Raw genomic sequence first — 25741 nt, 5'->3', positions numbered from 1 at the left:
GGCATGAAGGCAATCACCTTCCTAGCCTCCGTGCACTGTGGTTTACCCAGGCTTCTCTCCCCACGATTATGTTCTGGGTTATTTTACATGCAACCAATAGGGCTTCATGACCTATGCATAGGTGCAGCAATTATGAGTGTCAAGCTCAAGGACAAAAGTGCCACGACCGGGACTTGAACCCACACTCTGCTGGTTACAACACCAGGGATGGAGTTTAGTTCTCATAACAGCTAGGTCATGACAGAACATGCCAGTTGTAAGCAGTCAATCAAGAGATTTTAAAATGTAAATTATAAAATGATCCTCCTTGACCACCAAGATTTAACACAGCTAATAAACAAACCTTCATTTTAATATGACATGTAATTACTATAATCTTGTGTAAGTTCAATGTACATGTATGTAGTTCATGTACACTGTATACTGACACATGAATTTATTTCTTTTGAAAATTCACTGAAATGTAAGAGGAAGTTTGGAAATTAAAGAAAGGGCCAACCCCGGTTCATACTTCCATGAGAATGCGAACGCTAAGCGATTGTTGACCTCACAAATACGCAACAAATAATTCGCATCAGTTGAAATGATCTCAACTACTGCGAAACAATTGAGCTGCAAAAACGGCTCTGTAAGTCAAAATTTATTCGCAATCGCATTCGCAGGCAGTATGAACCGGGCTTTAAAGATTGTTTTTTTATCAATTAACTTGTAAGCTGATTGATAGGAAAACAGCAACAAATAAATCCACAGTACTTTCACAAAACGTTGATTTTGCATCGATTAGTGAGATGATAACTGTACACACAGTACTGCAAGCATTGATTTCATAATTGAAAGGGTAAAGGGATTTTCTCCTTGTAATCTTAGAAGGCAAGTAAGTTAACAATCACTACACAATTTCCAATTCACTTACAGTACAAATACATGTACTGTCACAGTGTGTCAAAAGATTACACCCCTGTCACTGGTCACACGGGGGTTCTACATTTTTTCAAAACTGTGGGCATTCTTGACTAAAATTGTTTTGAAGTTAGGCCGAAGCACACTGAGTTTGAAACAAGGTCTCCAGAATGTTTTCTACGTACATGTACATTGTACTTGGAGTTTACATGTGTATACATGTAGGTTTAACTTCCAACTGTGATGTCATGTCAGTGTTGTGTCACTCCATTATTTTGAATGAATGGCTGAATCACGCCAGTGGCGTGAACTAATGGAGCACTTGAAGAATAATTTTATAGCATGATGTAACAGGTAGAGGTTAACATTGAGATACATTGTAATGCCCTCAGTGTTCACAGCATTTGTTGGATTCGAATGGCGCACACCTTGAGCATAATCCTATACATGTACTTAAACACCCTACTGCAATCTAGAGAATTTTGTATGGTTTTCTCTTGATGGTATTTGTGCGTATCGACCCTAGCTTGAGTATAACCCTGAAAGTCTGTTTAATCTTTGAATCCTACTGGACAGTATGAACTATCCAGCCAGACCACTTGGTATGTATTTCGACTAGTCCTGGGGTGTTTTAACTGGCATTTGGCCTGTTCCCATTTGTACTCATGGTGGTGGATGGGGGATTAGCAACTGTGACGAAGTGCCTTGCTCAAGTACACAAGTGTTGTGAATAACCAGGTCAGCCTTCGAACCCACATTCTACAAGTTACAGAACTTGAGTTCTCGCCCTTGATCGCTCCGCCACACCCCTCACCACCCCCTCTTGAAATCAGACATTGTGGGAGTTTGAAGATGGTCATTTCCCATTATCAAAACCAAACCATTTGATGATTTCTAGAAAATAAAGCAACTAATTGAAAAAGTCAAATTGTATCAGACGCAAACAAGTACATGGTGTACCTGCATCTGTATGGCTGCATATTTCAATTTTAACAGTTAATGGCATGTACAAAGTATCTGTGTACAGTACACCCATTACTTAGTACATGCAGTTGAGAACAATGCTATCAGTGCATTGACCTGTGCTGCAATCTATGCATTGAACTTCCATATAGGGTTAACATTTCTAAAACCAATATTCCCTTTGGCTATTCACTTTACAGAGTGATTTGGGCATGGATTCACGCTCCAGCAAGCATCGTTGACACAAACCTCGACCCAGCGTGCCCTTTTTCCCCGTATCGCTTTATAAGCTGACAAAAATAACCCATTATTGATGATTTGCACAGACTGCCATGCAGTGTGTGTAAATGTATGCCATTGTTAATTTCCCGGCAATAAGCCCAAGATCTACAATAAGGCAACTGTCTAGCATTCACTTGAACAATACAAGGCTGGGTTTCCCCACTTTTTCCTGTTACAAATTCAATATTACAGTGTTTTTTTAATTCTCAGATAACAAGATGGGTGGTAGCACCTTACTCAACATAGTTTTGTCATTACGGTCAAGCGAGGGCGAGTTTCCAATGACACTCCCCTCTACACTCAAAAAGGGATTTTCAAAAGCATTGTTTTGTCTTTTGAAGAAAAAATACACCATGCAACATTAGGACTTGAATTTTACACTGGACCGCAGGCCTAAACTAAGGCCAGCCTCACTGTGTAAAAACTTGTAAAAAATGCTATATGGGGAAATCTTTAAAGGCAGTGGACACTATTGGTAATTAGTCAAAATAATTATTGCCAACAAAACTGACTTGGTAACGAGTAATGGGTAGAGGTTGGTAGTACAAAAGTTTGTGTGAAACGGATCCCTCTGAAGTGATGTGTTTTTTGAGAAAGAAGTAATTTTCCATGAATTTGATTTCGAGACCTCAAGTTTAGAATTTGAGGTCTCGAAATCAAGCATCTAAACGCACACAACTTCGTGTGACAAGGGTGTTTTTTCTTTCATTATTATCTCACCAGTTTGATGACCAATTGAGCTCAAATTTTCACAGGTTTGTTATTTTACGCATATGTTGAGATACACCAACTGTGAAGGCTAGTCTTTGACTATAACCAATAGTGTCCTCTGCCTTTTAGTGCACTTGCCCTTTCAAAACAAAGCATCTGGCCTATTGAAGTATCCTCAATGCCCATATCAAGACAAAATGAGATCAGTCTTCTCTCATGTCTTGTTTTTGTTCAGAACGCAGATTTTGACCCCCAAATTTTACCATGTACATGAACATGATGAATTTGTACAAGCAGTGTTTCCAGGCCTGGATTTTCACCTTGGAGATGGAAGGGCCGTTTTCATCGTGTAAACCTTGGGCATAACCTTACTTGGGCAACTCGATTGGAAACATTTGAAGGGGTACCATTGTCAAGACCAGGGCAAGCAAGAGGCTATAGCCATGATGATGATGGCCTAATGCAATGCTGAAGCTAGACCATTTAATTTTATTTTAGCGGTGAGCTCTAATTCACCTAGTCCAAGCAAGGGCAGACAGTTCAGCAAAATTATTCATGTTTAGAAATGGGATCTTCATTGCTGAAGTGCAAACTGGGGGAAAATCTGTGATGTTTATCCTTGCGACCGTGGTCTGTAATGTTACGGTTTAATTGTCGTGCCATTGTTTGGGAGAGGGGCATCTCCCTCACAATCCACTCGACCATTTCAAACAAGCCCAACATTTTGTTGACCTTTTCTTTTTAGAGGGCAGGGTAACAGGTCATTCCATAGTCAATCGGGACCAAACTTCAAGAAATTATGTTCACAATCAAATTCCTAATTCCTCAAAAAAAGAAGTAAGCAATTCTTTAACTGAACAGTTCATCTCGCATTTGATGGAAGTAACAATACATGAAAAGTGTACGTCAATCATTCAATTAATAAAGTACAAGACAAACTGTATTAATTAAATTTTATGGCAACATTTTTTACCCACACAATAGACCGACATGACCAAAAAGTGACAACAATTTTTAGAAAAGCATATGATGATTCAGGGTCAGTTGCTTGCTTGCTCAGCTTGCACAAGTTTGCAGAACTGGCATGACAAAAAGACTGCATATCATTTTCCCATTATTTAATTAACAATTACAACTAACATGTACAAACATTTTGGGATTATTAAGCATTAGTAAGGTTAAACAGCATTATTAAAACACAATCTCGACTGAGAACGACCCAGCATTTTATCAAAGATGGCGCTCGCCAGCTGTATCGTGTAGTCGTCGTAAGCAATACTCAAGTTCATAATCTTACAATAATCAAATGAACAGATTCGTACCCTTCTCCCATACTTACGTGATATTTTAAATCCCCCAAACGCAGGATTGTTACCCTTGGCGTCTGCAAACGACGTTGTCCTCGGTCTTGCACTCATACTCCAAATTCAATTTCAAAATTACTTGTCTATTTCGATCAAAATAACGAAAAATCCACTCGTTTACATGGTCGGCAGTGACCACAGTTTTGGCAGGGTAAAAACTGGACGCAAGCCCCCGTCAACCAAACAGTGTAACTGGGCCAGTTAAGACAGAATATTTCCTTTTCAGACGACTAATTCACTCTCTGCGTGAGGAAATATATCTTGGTGAAATCCTCAATTTAATTAAAAATATTTCCAGCCAGATTCTGGTGTGTTTCGAAGGGAATTCCGATGGTTTTCGGACACACATAGTCCTGTTTTGCGAATCTCCTTTCTGGTTGCCAATAATACTGACAGGGTACAATACGGTCGTGATCGATAGATCGGCAAATTCCGGAAAAGACCGAAAAGGCCATTGACCAATCAGATCATAGGACGGGAATTGACGGGAAAGGCCGATAGATTGTGGTGTGATTTCGGAGATGACTTGTGCACAATTATCAATGACGTCATAAGAAATGGTGCTTCATTTTGGCGATATGACGGGAAAAATATTACAGGACACTCCCGCGAAACACTGCGCCATGGTGTGATAGGGAAGGCGCCAACCTAAAATCTGAAAGAGATTTTTCATCATTTTCACCCTTTCTGTTACTCTCATATTTATAAAATAGAACGACTGTGTACTCGAATATTCTTCTAGTTTATTCTGTGGAGGCAAGGTTTGCAGAGATTCTGTGGTCTTCATTCCTGTATCATTTGTAAGCTTAATTTTGGTTTTAGATGGTTGAATACACGGGTCCAAACGCGTTAATTTTATGACCTTTGACCCTATGTTGCTCGATTGGCCCCGCACCATGGATAAGAATGCAACAATGTGCGCATTCTCGCATGTTGTAAGGGTTGCTGTGATTTATAAGCATGGTTATTCATGTTCCAAATAATCAGCTGGTGATTTGCACTTGATTACATGAAACAGTGGCTTTTTGTGTGGACCAAAAACCATAAAACTACAACAGAGTTATCAATTTAAATCTGATTGTAATTTAAGGGTGTTGAAATGAATGATTTCCAACCACCAGCCAGTCTCCGTGTAGCTTGTGGGTCCAATTTCAAACAGTTCTTCCGGAAGCAGGGAATTCTGAGGAAATAGGTTTTTTTTTAGTTGGGAAATTGGGCTTGTGCTCGTGTAGTTGCGATAACATAACCCTCCTCCCGACGGAACGTAACCCTCCTCCCGACGGCCGTCGGGAGGAGGGTTACGTTATCGCAACTAGTGCTCGTGTAGTTGCGATAACGTAACCCTCCTCCCGACGGCAGGAGGGTTTACGTTATCGCAACTAGTGCTCGTGTGTACTGACTTCTCCAAGCATGGAGGTAGAACCTCCAAGTTATTAGGCATTCTACGCTAACATAGCTGTACTGCAGAAATTTGGCGCATGTCATGCAAGCTGAAAAAGGATTGGCGCTTGCGGAAACAGGGAATTCTGCGCTTCTGTAAAGCGTATTTCGCGTTAAGTAAGCAGTGAAATTTGGTTGGTGGGCGTGCGTACTACTAGTAGTAGTAGTAGTAGTACTCCGGTACCACACGGTACTACGCATTCTACGCTTACACAGCTAGCACAGAAATTTGGTCGGTGCTTACCATGCCAGCAGAGAATGGTGATTGTAAGCGCAGAATTCAGCGCTAATATTGAGCAGAGCAGAGGTGCCACATCAGCCATGCAAATTGGTCCCTCGCCTTCAATCTAAACCCCCCCTGCTCAATGTTGACTGTAACGCAGAAGACTGTCAATCAGAACCAACATTAAAAGGGGGCAGGGGGCCCTAACGAGATATGGCTGAGATGCAATTTTTTATTTTTTTTTTACCACATGCCGGCTATGGGGTCAAAAGTGAAGGGATCCGGGAAAGAGCCCATACCTTATGCGTGTATGCCCTGGCCAGCGTGTGGTACGAGAAAGAAAAATCGTCCGGGATAACTCTGTCTGGTAAAAATGTATACAAAGACAGTGTCAAGAAGGCAGTGCACCAAAAAGGTAGCTCCCTCTTATCCCCTCTATGCTAACCTTTTTTTATAGACATACTTGGGGATCAAGAGTGGCTTCTACTTTACACCCTTGCATGCGCGTCACAAGCAGCCACACCCACCATTTAAATCTTTGGGAGTCAACAAGTAAACATCTGAACCCAAACTGTGTGAACTATAGTTTGGGTTTGTTAATCTGGAGAATTTTTAACCCCTAAATAAAAATTTGACTGAATGCTCCATAGTGATGTTGGCTTATGTGTCTGACGATCACGATTCCCCACTTGTGTGCAAGCACCGAATTTCTGCGCTAGCCTTGTAAGCGTAGAATACAGAGTTAAGTGGAGAACGCACGCGCAGAAGCCAAAATTCGCTGCTAGCACATGAAATACGCTTGGCGTAAGCACAGAATTCCCTGCTTCCATAAGCGTCGATTCTGTGCTTACGGTAAGCAGAACCATGAAATTATGCCCTGTAGTGTTGTATTTGCGGTGATGCACAGAGTCTGTAAACCTCTTGAGTTATCATCTTGAAGGTTCTGGGTCTTGAATAACAGGGAACCTAGGGTACCAGGCCATGTTTCCTGAATTTTCACTTTTATCAAATCTACTCTCTGAATATCACACCTTGTCCTTTGCTTCATTTCAGGATTTTCTGTCACAGAAAAGAACAACAATGACATCCCGAGTCAAGATGGAAGACACAACGGATGGCCTTTCCAAAGAAAAAAGTTGTCATGACAACACAAACAAAGATGTAGCAGGGACCAGCTCTAATGCTCAAGGATTCCGGCGCTCTTCCCGGAGACGGGTTGCCCCACCCGTCTTCGTGCCTCAACAGAAAAGGAAGGTCTACAGACACTGGAGCCCTGCAGAGAAGTTTGCGCTGCTAAGATATTTGAACAGGTATGATTACATAGTGTGGAGTATGCCATCGCCTCATAACATGGCCGCCCACATAAAAGTCAATTCTCGTAATCTTGAAACTCTCGACTATAGCCTGTACATGGTGTAAGTTAAGGAGGTGGACTCAGCAGAAATCAGCAGACACCAGTCTACAAACTCTTTATTCAAGTACTAAAACAAAACTTAGAATAGTGGATGTAGCAGTATGTCCTTAGCCAACCTCGTTCCTAGGGGTGATCGATCTCGCCGCGCCATCTTTTTCTCAGCATGCCTTGCTCACTCATAACCCCTTGAATTGGTTCATAGAAATGTGCTAGAATCTAGCATCTATTAGCGCCTGTGATTCATCCTTTCTACGGGCACACGCATGTCTTCTGTCTTAATTAAGGGATGTTTTTGTTTTTTAAAAACACGTTTGTACGCTAAGAAACGTGGGTTTGATCATGCAAATATCTTAAAACTACGCACACTTTCAATCTATTGCATATGACCAGTTTTCTGAGCCAATCAGTGTTGTTCCTCATGACTAGGCCTGGGCGAATTATTCGAATATCCGGTTAATGGCGAATAGGTTTTCCTATCCGTAACCGCGAATGCCTTTTTTTTCTTAACCGGATATCCGCATAGGGCGCGAATACCTATTTACAAACCGGATAATTCTGTAATTACAACCGAGTAACCGGATGTTCTTTAATATCCGAATATCCGCGGACGTCGGGCGACAACTGATATGAATGTTTTGTCTGAATCCTTATGAAACTTCTATTAAGACAGCATAAAACAGCATATATTAAGTATTTAACTATGCTCACCTCCGTGAAGAGTTAAAACAATGACATTTCTGACGTAATTTGTTCAAAGATTACAAAAGTTTTCCTTCACGTAGAGTCAATCACGAGCAAAAGAAAAAGCAAATCGCCATCTTTAAATTAGATCCGGTCATTTTTATGAATGAACCGAGTGACACTGTCTAAAACTAATATCAATCCGCCCAAAAGATCTCATTCACAAACGAACAGCGCCCTCTAGCGGCAAAAAAACTATTCGAATATCCGGTTAATTTCGGATAGTTGGCCAGCGGTATCCGAATAACAAAATTTCACTATTCGCCCAGCACTACTCATGACATCCCTTCTAGGGGTTAGTGACGAGAGGTATCGATACGGCGCGCTGCCAATGTTAGCGAGGCTGGCCATTAGCAGACTGACTCAAGTCTAATGTTTACCTCCCACAATGCATCACCTTATAGCATGTAACAGTTGATTCTCGTAATCTTGATTAAAGCTCGACTAAAGCCTCTGACGTACAAAGTTTTTACCTTCTTTACACATAGGATTTGAGGCACTGCATGGTATCGGTGAGGTATCAATTTTGTTTGCGGTAACTGCGGACCATGTATGTGTCTTCTTGCCTGGTAGATTTTGTTCTTAAAAGAACTTATCTTGCTATTCTATTTTTTGTGGAGTAGATTTTCAAAAATCAGGAGACTTTTCAGTTCTGATTAAGAACTGTCCTGCTTTTTAACTACCTTCTTCTTTGTGTTTGTGTCCTCAACATCAGGGCAGAGTTGTACAATGTAGCTAGACCATTTTAAGTGGTTGGCAATAACTCAAAATCAGGCTCCCTACTATATCTCAGAACTACCTCAAGTTTACACTCCGTCAAGGAATCTTCGATCAAGTTCCATGCTTCTCCCCATTAAACCCAAGTCCTCCAGACTCCTGGGGTGACAGGTCTTTTTCTTCAGCTGCGCCACATCTGGAACTCTCTAGACTACTTAATCTTAGATCTTGTCTTTGTACCACAAAATTCACATATCTTCTCAATTATATCTTATGTCACAGGTTTTCAAGGAATAATTACGTTGTGTCTGTTTTCATTTGTTTTGTTTTTGGTTTTACTGCGCCTTGAACATTCAGGGTGGTGGATACAAGTAGTTGTGCGCATAATATTATTGTTATTATTGTTATTAGATAACGCTACAATAGTAACCCTAGCCAATCTCGTTTCTTTCATTCAGATTAAACAATCGTGAGATTCCTCGTGCTACCGTGTTTAACCGCTATCCCTACGGACTCATCAAGAAACACATCAAGACGAAATCGCTGGATGATATTAGGATGATTCTATCCAGGCTGGAGCGTAGAGGAGCAGGTATGGTAGACGTAGACTGGGCCCCTGTCTTTACCCTCAAGGATAAAGACAGGTCCCTGCCACTAGATACAGTGATACCATCCGATACAGTGATATAAATGTGCATTCATAAATAACCCAGACAGTTTCACTACTCCTATTGGTGGAGAGCGCGTCATGTGGAGGTGTTTAAACAGTTGATAATGACCAGCTGGAGCTGTTCATAACCGCCTGGCTTCCATGTGCCGGGCGCGCAAGCTAACGCGCACCAATATTATCACACGGATTGCAATTCAAAGCTATTAGTAACAGTGCGTATTAAGCGTGCGCATAATCTAAGCGCGCACGGATACACACAACCCACGCACATCAAACAGATTCTTCACAAAGTTTTTGGAAAAAAATATTTTAATCCTCAAATTTTCAATTGTTAAAGTATCTATAATTGTATTTTTTTAAACGTTTTTTAACAAAAGAGCTTTTATGAATGGGAATAAAAGAGTAGTGACTCGTTCAAAAGCTCAGCACTACCCTTGTATTCCCTTAGTGACGTAGATGCCCAAACAGTCATTGCTGTCATGTCCGCAATAGAATTTGACTGCGTATCTCTATGCGAAATGAGGGTAGGTCAAAGGTGAATATAGACGCCGGTCTCAAGGCAGGTCTCTGGCCTTAATCACGAGCCTCAAAGTGTGACGTCAGATGTTCTAGCTTTTGTAGACCCCTTATTTTGCCCATATCAATTTAATTTTTCCAACACAAGAGGGCGGTGTTGTTTGTGAACTATGTACTTTTTTGTCTACGCCATGTTTTAACAATCTTTATTCAAGTCCGGACGATGTAAAATATCCTAACCAACTCAGGGAGCCTGAGTGGGGCCCTCGATAAGGGAAATGCCATCAAAAGTCATTTATTTTAAATCCATTGGGTTTATAAATGGTTTCCATACTGCTGACACAAGGCTCTGCCAGCACGTCAGCATACGGCAGAACCTCCTCATGTAAACAAATATGGATTGAACTGGCTTATGACTTGCACCTTAAAACAAAGATGTTGACAAAATAGGGAGACAGCTTGCAGGTTCCTCTAGTCCTGCTCTAGTAATGTTGCCTTTGTTTAAAGACCCTGGACACCTTCGGTAATTGTCAAAGACCAGTCTTCTCACTTGGTGTATCTCAACATATGCACAAAATAACAAACCTGAGAAAATTTAAGCTCAATTGGTCGTCGAAGTTGCAAGATAATAGCGAAAGACAAAACACCCTTGTCACACAAAGTTGTGTGCGTTCAGATGCTTGATTTTGAGACATCAAAATCTAATTCTGAGGTCTTTAAATCAAATTCATGGAAAATTACTTCAATCGAAAACTATGTTACTTCAGAGGGAGTCGTTTCTCACAATGTTTTATACTATCAACAGCTCCCCATTACTCGTTACTAAGTAAGTTTTTATGCTAATAACTATTCTGAGTAATTACAAATAGTGTCCCCTGCCTTAACCCCAAATTAGTGATTAAAATAGTGTGTACATTTATAATGTGTCATGTCTGTTATAAATGGCACTCACGGCGCTGAATTGTCAATCCTGTTGGAGATTGTTTAGAATGAAATGAAGCAGCCATAATATAACACCTTGACATGGTTTGTTTCATTTGTCATTGCAGCTGCAGCACTATTGCGGATGAAACAGCAGAGTCCAATTGAGGTAAGTGATGATGACGCTTAAAGGCAGTGGACACTATTGGTAATTACTCAAAATAATTATTAGCATAAAACCTTTCTTGGTGACAAGTAATGGGGAGAGGTTGGTGGTATAAAACATTGTGAGAAACAGCTCCCTCTGAAGTGCCATAGTTTTGGAGAAAGAAGTAATTTTCCACGAATTTTATTTCGAGACCAGAAATCAACCATCTAAACGCACACAACTTCGTGTGACAAGGGTGTTTTCTTCTTTCATTATTATCTCGCAACTTCGACGACCGATTGAGCTCAAATTTTCACAGGTTTGTTATTTTATGCATATGTTGAGATACACCAACTGTGAAGGCTAGTCTTTGACAATTACCAATAGTGTCCACTGCCTTTAATCTGAATCAACATTCATGGCGTGTCATTGGTGAGCAGTCCAGTTCACTGGACCCAAGCTCTGGTGTTGTCAGCAACAGAGTGTGGGTTCGATACCTGGTCATAACACTTGTGCCCTTGAGCAAAGCCCTTAACCATAATTGCTTCGTAAAAAAGGTGGGAAGGTTCCTAGTGGGTGATGTACATTAAAGGGAAGGTTTCCCACATACTATCAACAGCTTTCCAATGCTCGTTACCAAGTCAGTTTTTAAGTTAACATTTGATTTGAGTCTTTACCAAACGTGTACCTTCCCTTTAAGAGCTCATTTTAAAAGTATTTATAAGACCAATTCCTTTATGGCACCATATAATGGTTAACTTAATGCTGTGGCGCAATAGGCTGCCGATCAGAACGGGAACACCGGGACAAACCCTTTCTCTTTAAGTCAGTACACTGGGTTCTTTTACGTGCATTACACAACACACGGGACCTATGGCTTTAGGTCCCATCCAAAGGACGCAGCTTGTCAAGACTTGGACTCGAACCCATGCTCTGCTAATCAAAATCTCTAGAGTTAGAATTTATTTCGCTGGACCGTGGAAGGACACAAGTGTCACAAACGGGACTAAAACACAAACTCTGATCAGAAATACTGGGCTCAAGTTTGGTGCCAGAGGGAAGGTAGCCAAAAGCTCAAATCGGTTAAGTTCAGTCATCACCTTGATGTGGCCCTTCGGCATCCTAGAACAGAAAGTGGTCAGTGGTTAAGAATGAATTGTGATTTCATTTTTTTTCATTTTTTTTTCAGAGTTGGTGCAAAATGGCAGATAATCTGACAGTTCTCACAGGTGACGACAGCTCTCGTCATTTGATTCGGGTAAGAATTCCTTTGAAGTAATAAAGCACCAGGGAACTGCAATTTTTAAATAATTTGGGGTTGAACGAACAAATGTGACTGTTAGCTGGTTAGTGGGATTTGAGATTCTGGTAGGAGATTCTGTTCCCCCAAACAGAGAATTGTGTACAAACGTCTTCTGATAGCACTTTCTTTTGAATCGTCCTCCTTCAGTGCATACCAAATTTATACCAGTGTTATTCACTAGTGCTGTACAAGTGTTATACAAGCATTATACAAGTGTTGTACAGGTATTATAACAGTGCACACCAAAGTTTTAAAGGTATTATATCAGTGTTTTACCAGTGTTGTACCGGTGGTGTACCAGTGTTATACCAGTGTTTAACAAGTGTTTTACAAGTGTTACACCAGTGTTTTACAAGTGTGTTACAAGTGTTATACTGGTGGTGTACCAGTGCTATACCGGTGTTTTACTAGTGCTTACTAATGTTCTACTAGTGCTTTACCAGTGTTATACCACTGTTACACAGGTGTAAGTACCATTGTTATACTAGTGTTATACCTGTGATTTACCAGTGTTATACACAGGTGTTGTACCATCGTTATACCAGTGTTATGACAGTGCTTTACCAGTGTTTTATCTTCCTCAGGTATGCAGAGTCATGGCACTTGAAAGCATCGACGACGACGGCTCTGATAAAAAGGTAAAAGTCACAAAGAAGAAATTTGCAGCTTCAGATGCTTCAGATGCTTCACCCAATTCAGCTTCTGCATCTACCTCCGCGGACACCTCAACCACTCAGAATTCTATATCCACATCCGAAAGGACCTTGACAGCATCATCAAGTGAACCTGAAGAGCTTGGGACCTACCAAGACGCCATCGAGACGCCCTGTGAGGATACAACAGGGAAACCTAAAAAGAAAATTGGGAGGCCACCCAACAAGAAAGTCGCCAAAAAGCAAGAAAAGGACAAGATTTTAGGCGACCCAGATTATGAATCCATCTATAAGTACATAGGGGGCTTGATGCAAGGCGAGCAAAAAGAAATCGGAGGACTAGGTGAGATGATTTAATAGTATTGACTTTATAACTATAATAATAATATAGGTTTATGCAGGCCTGAAACTTCACACTACACTAAGCAAGGAAGGCGATTGCCACCATGCCTCCTGGTCATTGCCTTAGTGCCACATGAAATTTAACAGAGCTGTTAAATTTCATGTGGCACCAAGGCAATGACCAGGAGGCATTGTGCCCTTTACAAGGAGAAAATGCCTTGGTGCCTTTGCACTTTCAAAAACGAAACATACAGGCCTGAATGTGTGACTTTAGCCTGTTGGGAAAGACTCTACTAGGGTTGAAACGTTGGGCCATTAACTGCTACTTATCCCCTAAGGTGATCCCCTGGCCGCAGTTACTTTCCAAGTTGTGTCTTATAGGAACACGTTGCCTTGAATCGGACGAGTATGTCTATAAAAAACGTTTGTACGGTTTCCTCCCTCAGCAAAAATCAAACACTTTCGATCTTGGCTGTGCTCCGTGGTCTTAATGGGTTGATGTGGCTGGCAGCTGAATGCGCCCTTGCATGCCTGCTTCTCGAACACGTTGTAGCCGCGTCCTTCGCAATTCAGCTCTTAGCTGCGAGTAAGGACGACTAGCCCCTCAAATTATTATTATTATTATTATTGTTGCTGCTGCTGCTGCTGCTGCCGCCGCCGCCGCCGCCGCTGCTGCTGTTGCTGTTGCTGTTGTTAAATGGTTAGAAAGATGTTCAGAAAAACTTCCCTTGGTAAAATTTGACAAATTGCGGCTAAATAGACTGTCTCTTAGAGCTAACCATGTGTACGTGCAGGTCAGCCCTTGTACTTTACTAAATATTCCTACTTTTTTCCCAAGGACCAGATATGCAGCAGGCAGAGGTCGTTGGTTCAGATCCCATTCTAGTCAATGCATCTTCGTTCAAACCAAACTATTATTATCTATGTCTAATAACTGACTCTCTGGTTTTTTACAGAATCCCTCGTTGTTTTGGATTGCCTGAAGTCCATAGAAGTGCAACTCAAAGGAAGAAACAACGCAGAACAAAAAAACTTTGTACAGAAACGCTTCGTTGACATTCTTCAAAACTTGTATCTGACTGTGAACAATGATGGTGATAATGCAGTTGGAGTTCCTCCAACTATCACAACAGAAGATCTGATTGGTTCAGGGAGTAGCCAATCGCAGGCAAGATCAGATAAGCCTGTCCAATCAGTGGACTCAAACACTGCAGCAGCAGTGAACCAATCAGAGGGTACCTTTGATGGCCAATCGGCTTCTGATTCAGGGCAGCCGAGCCAATCACAGAGTTTGTCTCATTCATCAATGCAGCAGACTGTGCCAAGTGAGACTGCACATCCAAAAGCTGACCCCAAGAAGTTTAAAACTATCGGCCTAGGGAGCATCAATCCATTCAATGTACCAGTTAAGTTACTAGAAATAAGAAAAGACAGGTAATGACATCATTGAAAACTTGCATAAGGCTGACCCGAAGCAGTTTAAAGCTATCGGCCTAGGGAACATCAATCCATTCAATGTACCAGTTAAGTTACTAGAAATAAGAAAAGACAGGTAATGACATCATTGAAAACTTGCATAAGGCTGACCCGAAGCAGTTTAAAGCTATCGGCCTAGGGAACATCAATCCATTCAATGTACCAGTTAAGTTACTAGAAATAAGAAAAGACAGGTAATGACATCATTGAAAACTTGCATAAGGCTGACCCGAAGCAGTTTAAAGCTATCGGCCTAGGGAACATCAATCCATTCAATGTACCAGTTAAGTTACTAGAAATAAGAAAAGACAGGTAATGACATCATTGAAAACTCGCATAAGGCTGACCCGAAGCAGTTTAAAGCTATCGGCCTAGGGAACATCAATCCATTCAATGTACCAGTTAAGTTACTAGAAATAAGACAAGACAGGTAATGACATCATTGAAAACTTGCATAAGGCTGACCCGAAGCAGTTTAAAGCTATCGGCCTAGGGAACATCAATCCATTCAATGTACCAGTTAAGTTACTAGAAATAAGAAAAGACAGGTAATGACATCATTGAAAACTTGCATAAGGCTGACCCGAAGCAGTTTAAAGCTATCGGCCTAGGGAACATCAATCCATTCAATGTACCAGTTAAGTTACTAGAAATAAGAAAAGACAGGTAATGACATCATTGAAAACTTGCATAAGGCTGACCCGAAGCAGTTTAAAGCTATCGGCCTAGGGAACATCAATCCATTCAATGTACCAGTTAAGTTACTAGAAATAAGAAAAGACAGGTAATGACATCATTGAAAACTTGCATAAGGCTGACCCGAAGCAGTTTAAAGCTATCGGCCTAGGGAACATCAATCCATTCAATGTACCAGTTAAGTTACTAGAAATAAGAAAAGACAGGTAATGACATCATTGAAAACTTGCATAAGGCTGACCCGAAGCAGTTTAAAGCTATCGGCCTAGGGAACATCAATCCATTCAATGTACCAGTTAAGTTACTAGAAATAAGAAAAGACAGGTAATGACATTGAAAACTTGCATAAGGCTGACCCGAAGCAGTTTAAAGCTATCGGCCTAGGGAACATCAATCCATTCAATGTACCAGTTAAGTTACTAGAAATAAGAAAAGACAGGTAATGACATCATTGAAAACTTGCATAAGGCTGACCCCAAGAAGTTTAAAGCTATCGGCCTAGGGAACATCAATCCATTCAATGTACCAGTTAAGTTACTAGAAATAAGAAAAGACAGGTAATGACATCATTGAAAACTTGCATAAGGCTGACCCGAAGCAGTTTAAAGCTATCGGCCTAGGGAACATCAATCCATTCAATGTACCAGTTAAGTTACTAGAAATAAGAAAAGACAGGTAATGACATCATTGAAAACTTGCATAAGGCTGACCCGAAGCAGTTTAAAGCTATCGGCCTAGGGAACATCAATCCATTCAATGTACCAGTTAAGTTACTAGAAATAAGAAAAGACAGGTAATGACATCATTGAAAACTTGCATAAGGCTGACCCGAAGCAGTTTAAAGCTATCGGCTTAGGGAACATCAATCCATTCAATGTACCAGTTAAGTTACTAGAAATAAGAAAAGACAGGTAATGACATCATTGAAACCTAACATAAGGCTGACCCAAGACAGTTTAAAGCTAAGTCTAGGGAGCATCAATCCGTTCAGTATACCAACCTGGTCAGCCATTTTATGGATTAAATTTGTGTACACAAAATGGTCGACCGTGTATCTTAGCTTGATTTTGATCGCAGTCTGGACAAATTGTAGAAATGGAAATAAGGCCGTGTCTGAAACGACGACTTCGGCTACAGCTACGTCTAGATCAGCGCGTCTACCAGTGTTGAAGAATAGGCAGATGCGTGTGATCTAGCCGTAGCTGTAGCCGAAGTCGCCGTTTCGGACACGACCTTATTATTTGTTGGTGCATTCAATTAGCTTCCAGAGTCGGCTCTGGTGTACTCATCCGAGTGAGCCCCTGGCATGAGCAAATGGAACGCCACTTTCCCCGAGCATTCAGACCCGAGTGAGCCCCGAGAATGACCTCAAAGCTATTCAAACGCACCGTGGGTCAACCTGGGTTGGCCCGGGAAGCTAACCGAACGCAACCTTTATAATAATAAAGACTTGTACACATATTCACCCTGCTGGGTGTTCAAAAGCACAGTAAAACCAAAAGCATAACTAAAACAGACACCACAAAATTAGTCCTCGAGAGAGAGACTTTTCTTTCTTTTTTAAAAAGTTACAACATGATAAAAGCTTATTTCAGAGTGCGCCGAATTAAATTCCGCTTCATTGCCATCATTTGTGAGTGGTCAGTCCGAAGCGAAACCTGGTGTAGGATTACTTAACTCATGGCAATTAACTTGCAGTATGTCCTGTCAACTCTCAATTTCATGTAAGATGTAGATTATTACAAGTAAAAAATGTACGCTATTTTTTCTGGCTCCTAGCTTTTCAGACAGCACAATAATTAGTTTGTAAGAAAGTATAAACACAAATTGTCATTTTAAGTAATATTTCAGCACTTGATCATGTAAATTTTAAAACTTAATTGAAAAATATGGCAATATTTTAAAAGAAAACAGAAGCTAGCATCTCCACACATGAGAAATTGATTTGCGGTAAAAATTGTTTTCCGTCAAAGCTTTTTGTGAAATTTATCCACCTGTAGATGAAATGTCCACCTCTTTTTACTTCGGTAATTTTAAACCCCTTGTAATTCTATATTATTTTGACTTTCATGTTTTGTTTTTTTTTAAACTGTCCAAAATAAGGCTGTGAACTTAACACCACTTCCCCAAAGAGATTTTTATTTTAATCAAGTAGACATACTTACGATATTTATAATTAGCTTTTAAAATAATGATGAGGGAATTTGGTATATTGATGACTTCAGTGAACTTTGATATCTGCTCTTGATCACAGGGTTGTGGGTTCAAATCCCACCTGGTTTTCCAAAAACAAATCGTTCATCAGAATGTTATAATATTTTGGGTTTGAATCACTCTGGGGAAGCCTGTTGATAATTTTTTCCTAATAGGACTCAAGAAAGCATGGAACACTTGTTTAGTAATAAAATTCAAAAACTTTTCGACTCGGAACCGCATGGAGTATACAAAACTAAAATATGTTATCGTTAACCCTTTGGTACACAGAATAACTTTTTTTAAACCAAACAAAGAACATATTCAACCGTGTTGTTCCCAAAATTGCCCATTCTGTAGAACATCACACCAAACGAAAGCCCGACAAACGCTCTAAACAACGGAATGAGAGTTGTATATATTGGGGTTGTAGTTCAGAGGTTACGATTGTTTGTAGAAGTCCAATTTGATGTGTTTTTGGTAGTCGCTAGCGACTGCCTTTTGCACCGAAGGGTTAGGGGTATCGTTCATTTTGTTTATGCCAACTCTCTGCAGGTATGTTACAAATCAAAGGAGTCATTCGAAAACTAAACAAGGAACGTCATTCTTGTTGTTTTTGTTTCCAAGTTTCGAAAATTCTGAGCACAGGACAGCATTTTCTCTTTGTTTTAACTTTCATTTGGTATTCTTCATAATGTACAAAATTGTTATTATTGTTTTGTTATTAATTAAAATGTAAATTCCCAATAATGCACTGGATTTGCTGCTATAGCCGTTTGTGTAGAATTGTTGTTTTTCCATCCTATTGTTGGCTTATCTATAGATGTTTTAATCAATTCGTTTTTATTGTACAGATTTTCATACTTGTATCGCAGTAGGATTACAGCTTCGGTTCCATTATACGACTTATTTGTATGTGTTGAATGTTCTTATGTGATCCGTGTTTAATTTTAAGAAGTTTTCTTTTTACCATGTAATGCAAAAGTAGCAATGGTTTTATTTTCGATTCACTGTCAATATCAGTAAATTTCTGGATGCATACTCGCATAATGAGGTCAATTTTCACATGTTGAGGTCAAAGTTCACATGTTGGGGTCAAATTTCAAATGTAGATGTCAAAGTTTACAACTAGCCCGCATACAATGTTTTGTTAATACATTTGTATTGATTTCGGTCATGTGGCAAAATATTAACAAACAGCGTCAGTGAAAAAAAATGATATAATTGTAGGGATGATGCAGAACACTGAAATTCCTCTTGTTTAGAATGGACTCAAATATTGTGAAAGAGCTGGAAAAAACAGTCAGCAAGCGCCCTCTGTCGTTCATCAGGTTGAAATTTATTTCGGCAGAAAGTACAGTAGTTGGGTTTAGTTTTTCAAAACTTGTTTAGGCTTCGTTTTCAGGCTTTGGTTGATGTTGAAAACAGTGGCAAAATGTATACTGATCAAACATAAATGACGGTCAGAGCTGGAGTAGCCTTTTCTCAAGGCTTTTTCTGCGCGAGTCAAGTGTCAAGTTTGCCACACGCGTGCGGGGTCTCCTATTCCAGTCCCTTGGAATCACAACTCTCTTTAGCCACGGAGGCCTTTACAAAAGGCTAGAGCTGGAGCCTAAACTGAGGTTTTTGGAAAGGCCCTTGATTGGTATTTTGAGTAGTCCCACTGACCAAAAGCTTTTAAAGAAGTTTTGTAAGGTGGAAGGGATCTGCAAGGCACAATATTTGCAACTACTTGTGTATGTATGTTGTGTAACACAACCTATACTCCTCAATAGACAAAAAAAATTGTTAAAAATTCTATGACAAAAAGGCAATTGTTGAGAATAACCTGTATAAAATAATTATTATAACTGGGTAGTCTCGTCATTAAAAGCTTCAGTGTCACCCCTAAACTGTCGATTACTTTCTCTGAGTCTTCATTTGTGTTTGTCTGTTGTTAATTGGGTCCATTGACTCTAGTCCCGCCCAACCCCTGCTGTGTTTGATCTAAAAGTGGTACATTCTGATGGATCCGTACAACCATAGATCAAGACAGTTCCTTACTCCATGGTACAATCGACTCAAGCAGCTGAAACTGTCCTCCTGGGCCCAATTTCATAGCGCTGCTCTGCTTAGCGGCCGATTTTGTGCTTACTTTGCAGTTTCTATTTCATGGCGCTGCTAACCGTAAGCACATGAAAAAGCATGCTAACTTTCCGGTGCCTGAACATCTGACGTCACACTTCGAGGCTGTAGACCGGCCGTCCAGACGGCGTGTACTTTCAACTTTGACCTACATTCACTTCACATAGTGGTAGAGCATTGAATTGCCATCCTCCAAAAATGTTTCCGACTTTCTTCAAAAGGAATCTTTTAAATCGATTTAGAAGGAAAAAAATATCTTTTGAATGAAAGCACAACGACAGTAGTGTGTACAAGAAAAAAGTGCGGATGGGTGATAAGCGCAGAACTCGGCGATAAGCAGAGTTACGGAATTGTACCCTGTGGTCTGAAACGAATTTGGTACACAGAACGTGTCAGGGATCCCCGGGACCATGGAAATGGGTTGTCGCTTTCCCGCCACCGCCGATTTAACGCCAGCTAGCTAGGCTTCGTCCGGGCATTTTTCAAGTCACCAAACATCTTGTGGAGGTCTCAACTTCTTTTTCTTCCTTAAAAGTGCTGCTTCAGAAAATTTGAAGATTCAATCGTCATAATTCTGGAAACTCGAAGGAAACTTAAGTATATTGTTACAAACCTTAATATTTACGTATACGATACATGGTTACCATGGTGCTGTAGGATAGGGATGTCGAAGATTGTCACTGATGACAATCAATCGGTTCTAATTTGTCAATGTCGGTTTCAATTTGTATAGTAGCGTGTTTACATTTTTACTTTAAATTGTCATTGTTTGTGTGTACTTTAACTTTTAAGATGTCAGATATTTCCATGGATCCCAATGGAAATTGTTAATAAGCCTTAAATATTGGCTTTACCGGTTGTCCTTGCTTGTATTTGTATGTGCCACCGTTTTATCATTTTCTAAAATGTATTTTATCGTATTTCTTTTTCTTTTCTTCTATTGTTGCAGTTGTGTTTTTATTGATTTTAAATTCAAATCAAATAAATTTGTGTTGTTCTGGGCAGGGTGCCCTCGATATTGTAAGAGTTGGTTTAAAGAACTGTTTCGGTTCGGTGGCTAACAAATTTGTTCTACCAGGGTCAATTATTTGCAGGTATACATGTAATAAATCGAAGTCGCTGTTAATGTTTATTTTTAAGCGAATAATAAGGGTTTACATTTACATCGTCATATTAAATTTCGGTGGTAGTAATCTGTGTCAGACTACTGTCGATGGTACGCGTACGCGACGTGCGCATAAGTGCGTACATAAAGGGTTGTGGCTGTCCTTGTGGAGGTCTCGATCATCATAATTCCGCAACTCGAATGAAATTAAGTATGGAAACGTTAATATTCTTTTATTTACCCATGGGGGTGTTGTAGATAGGGATGTCGATGATTTGTCAGTGGTGACAATTGGTTCCAATTTGTCGTTGTCAATTTATTTAGTAAATTAGTAGCCTGTTGACATTTTTAATGATCAATAGTAATTTAATGGGCATGCTCTGCACGGTGTGTACTTAAAATTTGTCAGATATTTCCATGAACCCCAATGGAAATGTTAATAAGCCTGCTTAGATATTGGCTTTATTCGGTTGTCCTTGTAAGTTGTATGTTTGTGCCATATTTTTATCATTCTAAAGTTAAGTTTATCTTATTTCTTCGTCTTTTCTCTTGTCGTTGTGTATTTTTGACATGTTTTTATCCGAATAAATTCAAATTGAAATCACAGTGTTGTTCTTGTCAGGATGCCCTCGATATTGTAAGAGTTTTTAAGGAACTGTCATCAGTGTATAATGAATACAGTTCTACAACGGTCATTATTGCAAACATGTACATGTGTACATGTACATGTAGGTCTGCATGTGTTTGACAAATCAAAGTCGCTGTTAATATTTATTTACATGTAGGAGCGAATATTCTCAAAGTGTCCGAGGGCACTTATTCTGATCTCTGTTTTGCCAAGAAATGTAACTCAAAGTTTTGCAATGACTGTCATCATACATCTTAAGGTGGAGGTCTCGATTTTCATAATTGCGGAAGTCAAATGAAACTGAGTATGTTGTATAAACGTTTTATTCATTTATACGGTATGTTTACCATGGCATTGTAGATAGAGATTTTGATGATTGTCAGTGAAGACAATTGGTTTGAATTCGTCAGTTTCAATTTATATAGTAGCCTGTTGCGTTTTTAAATGATCAATAGTAATTGTATAGGCATGCTCTGCGCGCTGTGTACTTTAACTTACATGGAGGATTCTACCTCCATGGGCATGGTATAGGGACCCCAACGGAAATATTAATAAGCCTTACATATTGGCTTTATTCAGTTGTCCATGTCTATGTTTGTGCCATATTTTTTAACATGTTCTAATTTAATTTATTTTATTTTATTTCTTCGTCTTTTCTCCTGTTGAAATTGTGTATGTGTTTTTTACATGTTTTTATTTAAATAAATTCAAATCAAATCAAATCAAATCAAATCAAATCAAATCAAATCAAATCATAGTGTTGTTCTGGGCAGGGGGCCATCAATACTGTAAGAATTTTTAAGGAACGTTAATCAGTTAAGCGTATAATGGTTTACATCGTCCTTGGTACGCCACACCAAAACGTGTTTTGCATACAACTCAGCGCGCCAGTTGCGCAATGACTGTCGTCATACATCTTAAGGTTGTGGTCACGGATCGTGAAACTCAAAAGAAACTAAGTATATTGTTATTAAAATTAATATTCACTTATACGGTTTGTTTACCATGGTGTTGTAGATGGGGATGTCCAATATCGATGGCAGTAATCTGTGTCATACCACCATCCAGTCGGTGCGCAAAAGTGCTTTAGTTTCATTGCAAATATTCATGGTATGCGTGCACCCAAACAATTAGTGCGTACATGAAGAGCTGTTAATGTTTTTTTAATTAAGTAATTTCTAATTGTGTGGACCATAAAGGTTTACATTTGAGATTGGGCTGATTGTTTGTTTAAAAAATGTTGTGAGAGGTTTTTTGATTAAACTTTTGCTTTTTTTATTGATGTTTAAGTCTCAGAAAAGGTCTCTTTTTGTAATTTTATTGAACCCTCGCAGTAGATTTGAATGTTTGTGTGGAACGTTTGTTCGTTCCTTTATGCAAATTACTTATATATTTTTTTTCAAATCAAATCAAATCAAATCGTAGTGTTGTTCTGGGCAGGGGGCCCTCCATATTGTAAGAATTTTTAAGGAACGTTAATCAGTGGATATTGAATCTGTTCTACCACGGTCATTTCTGCAAACATGTACTTGTACGTGTAGGTCTACATGTGTTATGTATAAAAACAAAGTCGTTTTTAAACGTATAATGGTTTACAACGTCGTGAATATCGGTGGTAGTAATCTGTGTCAAGCCACTGTCCTTGGTACGACTGCACCTAAACGTGTTTTGCATACAACTCAGCGCGCCAGTTCATTATCTCGAAAGTTGCGCAGTGACTGTCGTCTTACATCTTAAGGTTAAGGTCTCGGATCGTCATACTCAAAAGAAACTAAGTATATTGTTATAAAAATTAATATTCACTTATACGGTTTGTTTACCATGGTGTTGTAGATGGGGATGTCCATGATTGTCAATATAATAAGACTCAATAGGGCCTATTGACAATTGACATTTACATCTACATTTATATTGTGAATATCGATGGTAGTAATCTGTGTCATACCACCATCCAGTCCGTGCGCAAAAGTGCTTTAGTTTCATTGCAAATATTCATGATATGCGGGCAGCCAAAAAATGTTTGCGTACATAATGAGCTGTTAATGTCCTTTTTTTTTAATTAAGTAATATCTAATTGTGTGAACCATTAAGGTTTACATTTTAGATTGGGCTGATTGTTTGTTTAAAAAATGTTGTGAGAGGTTTTTTGATTAAAACTTTTGCTTTTTTTTATTGATGCATAAGTCTCAGAAAAGGTCTCTTTTTGTTATTGTGTTGAATCCTCGCAGTAGATTCAAATGTTTTTGTGGACAGTTTGTTTGTTCCTTTATGCAAATTACTTGTATATATTTTATGATGTATGGGAAACGGTCATGGTCATGTCAAACGTACGGCGTGTGCCATCTCTTAAGAAAGCTCATTTAGTTACTGTAGCGAGTTCGTCGATACGCAAAGGAAACAAAGCGCCCGCCAAGCGCATCAGCGCTGCTGGACTGAACGCGGGTACACGTATTTCATGTAATCCTGATGTCCTAATCAAGTCCATTATCAATTTGACGAAATTGTGAAAGGTTGACGTAGTAAAAGTCTTTATTTGGTTTTGATAATACAAACGTGTATATTTATGTCGTCAGTAAATTGAACAACAAAAACGATTTTGCTAATTTCTTTGTGTCTTAATGTTATACAATTGAGGTCAGTCCTGTAACGATCTTGTTTTAAATTTTTATGGTGTTGCGTTTCCTCTTTTTTCTGTTGTAAGTTTTTAACATTTTTATAATTATTTTGTTATGCGCTTGTGTACATTTAATAGAAAGGGCACAATATGAATAAACGAATAAAATTATACCTTTTATGTATGACCCTGGATAATTTCTTCATTTTTAAACAGTTTATTTAATAAATACCGAATTGTTGATTTTTTGTTGAATATAGAACTTTGAGATTTTATGTTTAAATACTATAAAAATAATTACTATTTAATATTGTTATTTGTTTATTGTATCCTCCAGTGTAACGACGTTGGCAAAAATTGTTACTTCGCAAGTCATCTGTTTTCTTCAGCATCAACTCACTTTCTAGTGGATTGCAGTCATCTGTTTTCTCAGCATCAACTCACTTTCTATGGATCGCAGTCGTCTGTTTTCTCAGCATCAACTCACTTTCTATGGATCGCAGTCATCTGTTTTCTCAGCATCAACTCACTTTCTATGGATAGCAGTCATCTGTTTTCTCAGCATCAACTCACTCTCTAGTGGATTGCAGTCATCTGTTTTCTCAGCATCAACTCACTTTCTATGGATCGCAGTCATCTGTTTTGTCAGCATCAACTCACTTTCTATGGATAGTTCTCTTCATGCGGAAATCACCAACCTCATCTTATGCCATGGCATGTGTGAACTTGGACCAATCCCATCTACCTTGGTTGATAACCATTTGTCAACCATTAGGCCCCCTGATGTACTGGAGCGCTCTACGCGGCTAAGCGAAACGATCGGCTCTAGTTAGGGGGGCATTAAATATCTTTTATACTATTACCTATTTTATCTAGGCCTACAACAGTAACAATAACAAAAATTTATTCCCAAAACAGGTTGTCAAGATCCGAAGTTCCCTGGTTACTAACTGTTATCTTTGTTTTGTCAATCAGGTCGAGGCCCTTTGATGTACTGGAGCGCTCTACGCGGCTAAGCGAAACGATCGGCTCTAGTTAGGGGGGCATTAAATATCTTTTATACTATTACTTATTTTATCTAGGCCTATAGTAACATTAACAAAACTTTATTCCCAAAACAGGTTGTCAAGATCCGAAGTTCCCTCATTACTAACTGTTATCTTTGTTTTGTCAATCAGGTCGAGGCCCTTTGATGTACGGAGCGCTCTACGCGGCTAAGCGAAACGATCGGCTCTAGTTAGGGGGGCATTTAATATCTCTTATACTATTACCTATTTTATCTTGGGCCTCTAGTAATGTAAACAAAACTTTATTCCCAAAACGGGTTGCCATGATCCAAAGTTCCCTGATACTAACTTTTTCCTTTGTTTTGTCAATCAGGACGAGGCCCTTTGATGTATGGAGTACTCTCCGGCTGCGGCAGTGAAGTTAATAGCGAGAAATCCACACGATCCTCTAAGAGATCCTACTCTGCGGTAGTAGGAAGACTGGCACTCTACCTTACAAAACCCTATGATAGCAAGGGCTTGAGAACATGGGAAAATCATGAAGGAATAAAAACTCACTCCGCGGCAGTGAATTTAATAGCGTGAAGTCC

General features: G+C 39.5%; 2 protein-coding genes across 3 annotated transcripts in view; one reads left to right on the top strand and one right to left on the bottom strand.

Annotated features, from left to right (window-relative positions):
- The window catches only part of LOC139951654 (glycogen synthase kinase-3 beta-like), a 40286-nt gene extending 35664 nt beyond the window's left edge, over positions 1-4622 (bottom strand). For both annotated transcript variants that reach the window (XM_071950630.1, XM_071950629.1), the window contains exon 1: positions 4196-4622. Coding sequence is in view for 1 of the 2 variants with exons in the window: in XM_071950629.1 (XP_071806730.1) it covers positions 4196-4274 (79 nt within the window). In the remaining variant the exon portion in view is untranslated. The remainder of the gene's footprint in view (positions 1-4195) is intronic.
- A 188-nt stretch (positions 4623-4810) lies between these two features.
- LOC139951653 (uncharacterized) lies at positions 4811-19565 on the top strand. The gene is made up of 7 exons (XM_071950628.1): positions 4811-5020; positions 6937-7193; positions 9214-9347; positions 10991-11031; positions 12200-12268; positions 12898-13309; positions 14265-19565. Exons 2-7 carry the CDS (start codon positions 6964-6966, stop codon positions 14744-14746), a joined length of 1368 nt encoding a protein of 455 aa, XP_071806729.1. The 5' UTR covers positions 4811-5020; positions 6937-6963; the 3' UTR covers positions 14747-19565.
- Positions 19566-25741: the final 6176 nt, after the last annotated feature.

This window comes from Asterias amurensis, chromosome 19 (genome assembly GCF_032118995.1).
Source record: "Asterias amurensis chromosome 19, ASM3211899v1".
Lineage (NCBI taxonomy): Eukaryota > Metazoa > Echinodermata > Asteroidea > Forcipulatida > Asteriidae > Asterias > Asterias amurensis.
This window is presented reverse-complemented; position numbering and strand designations above follow the sequence as displayed.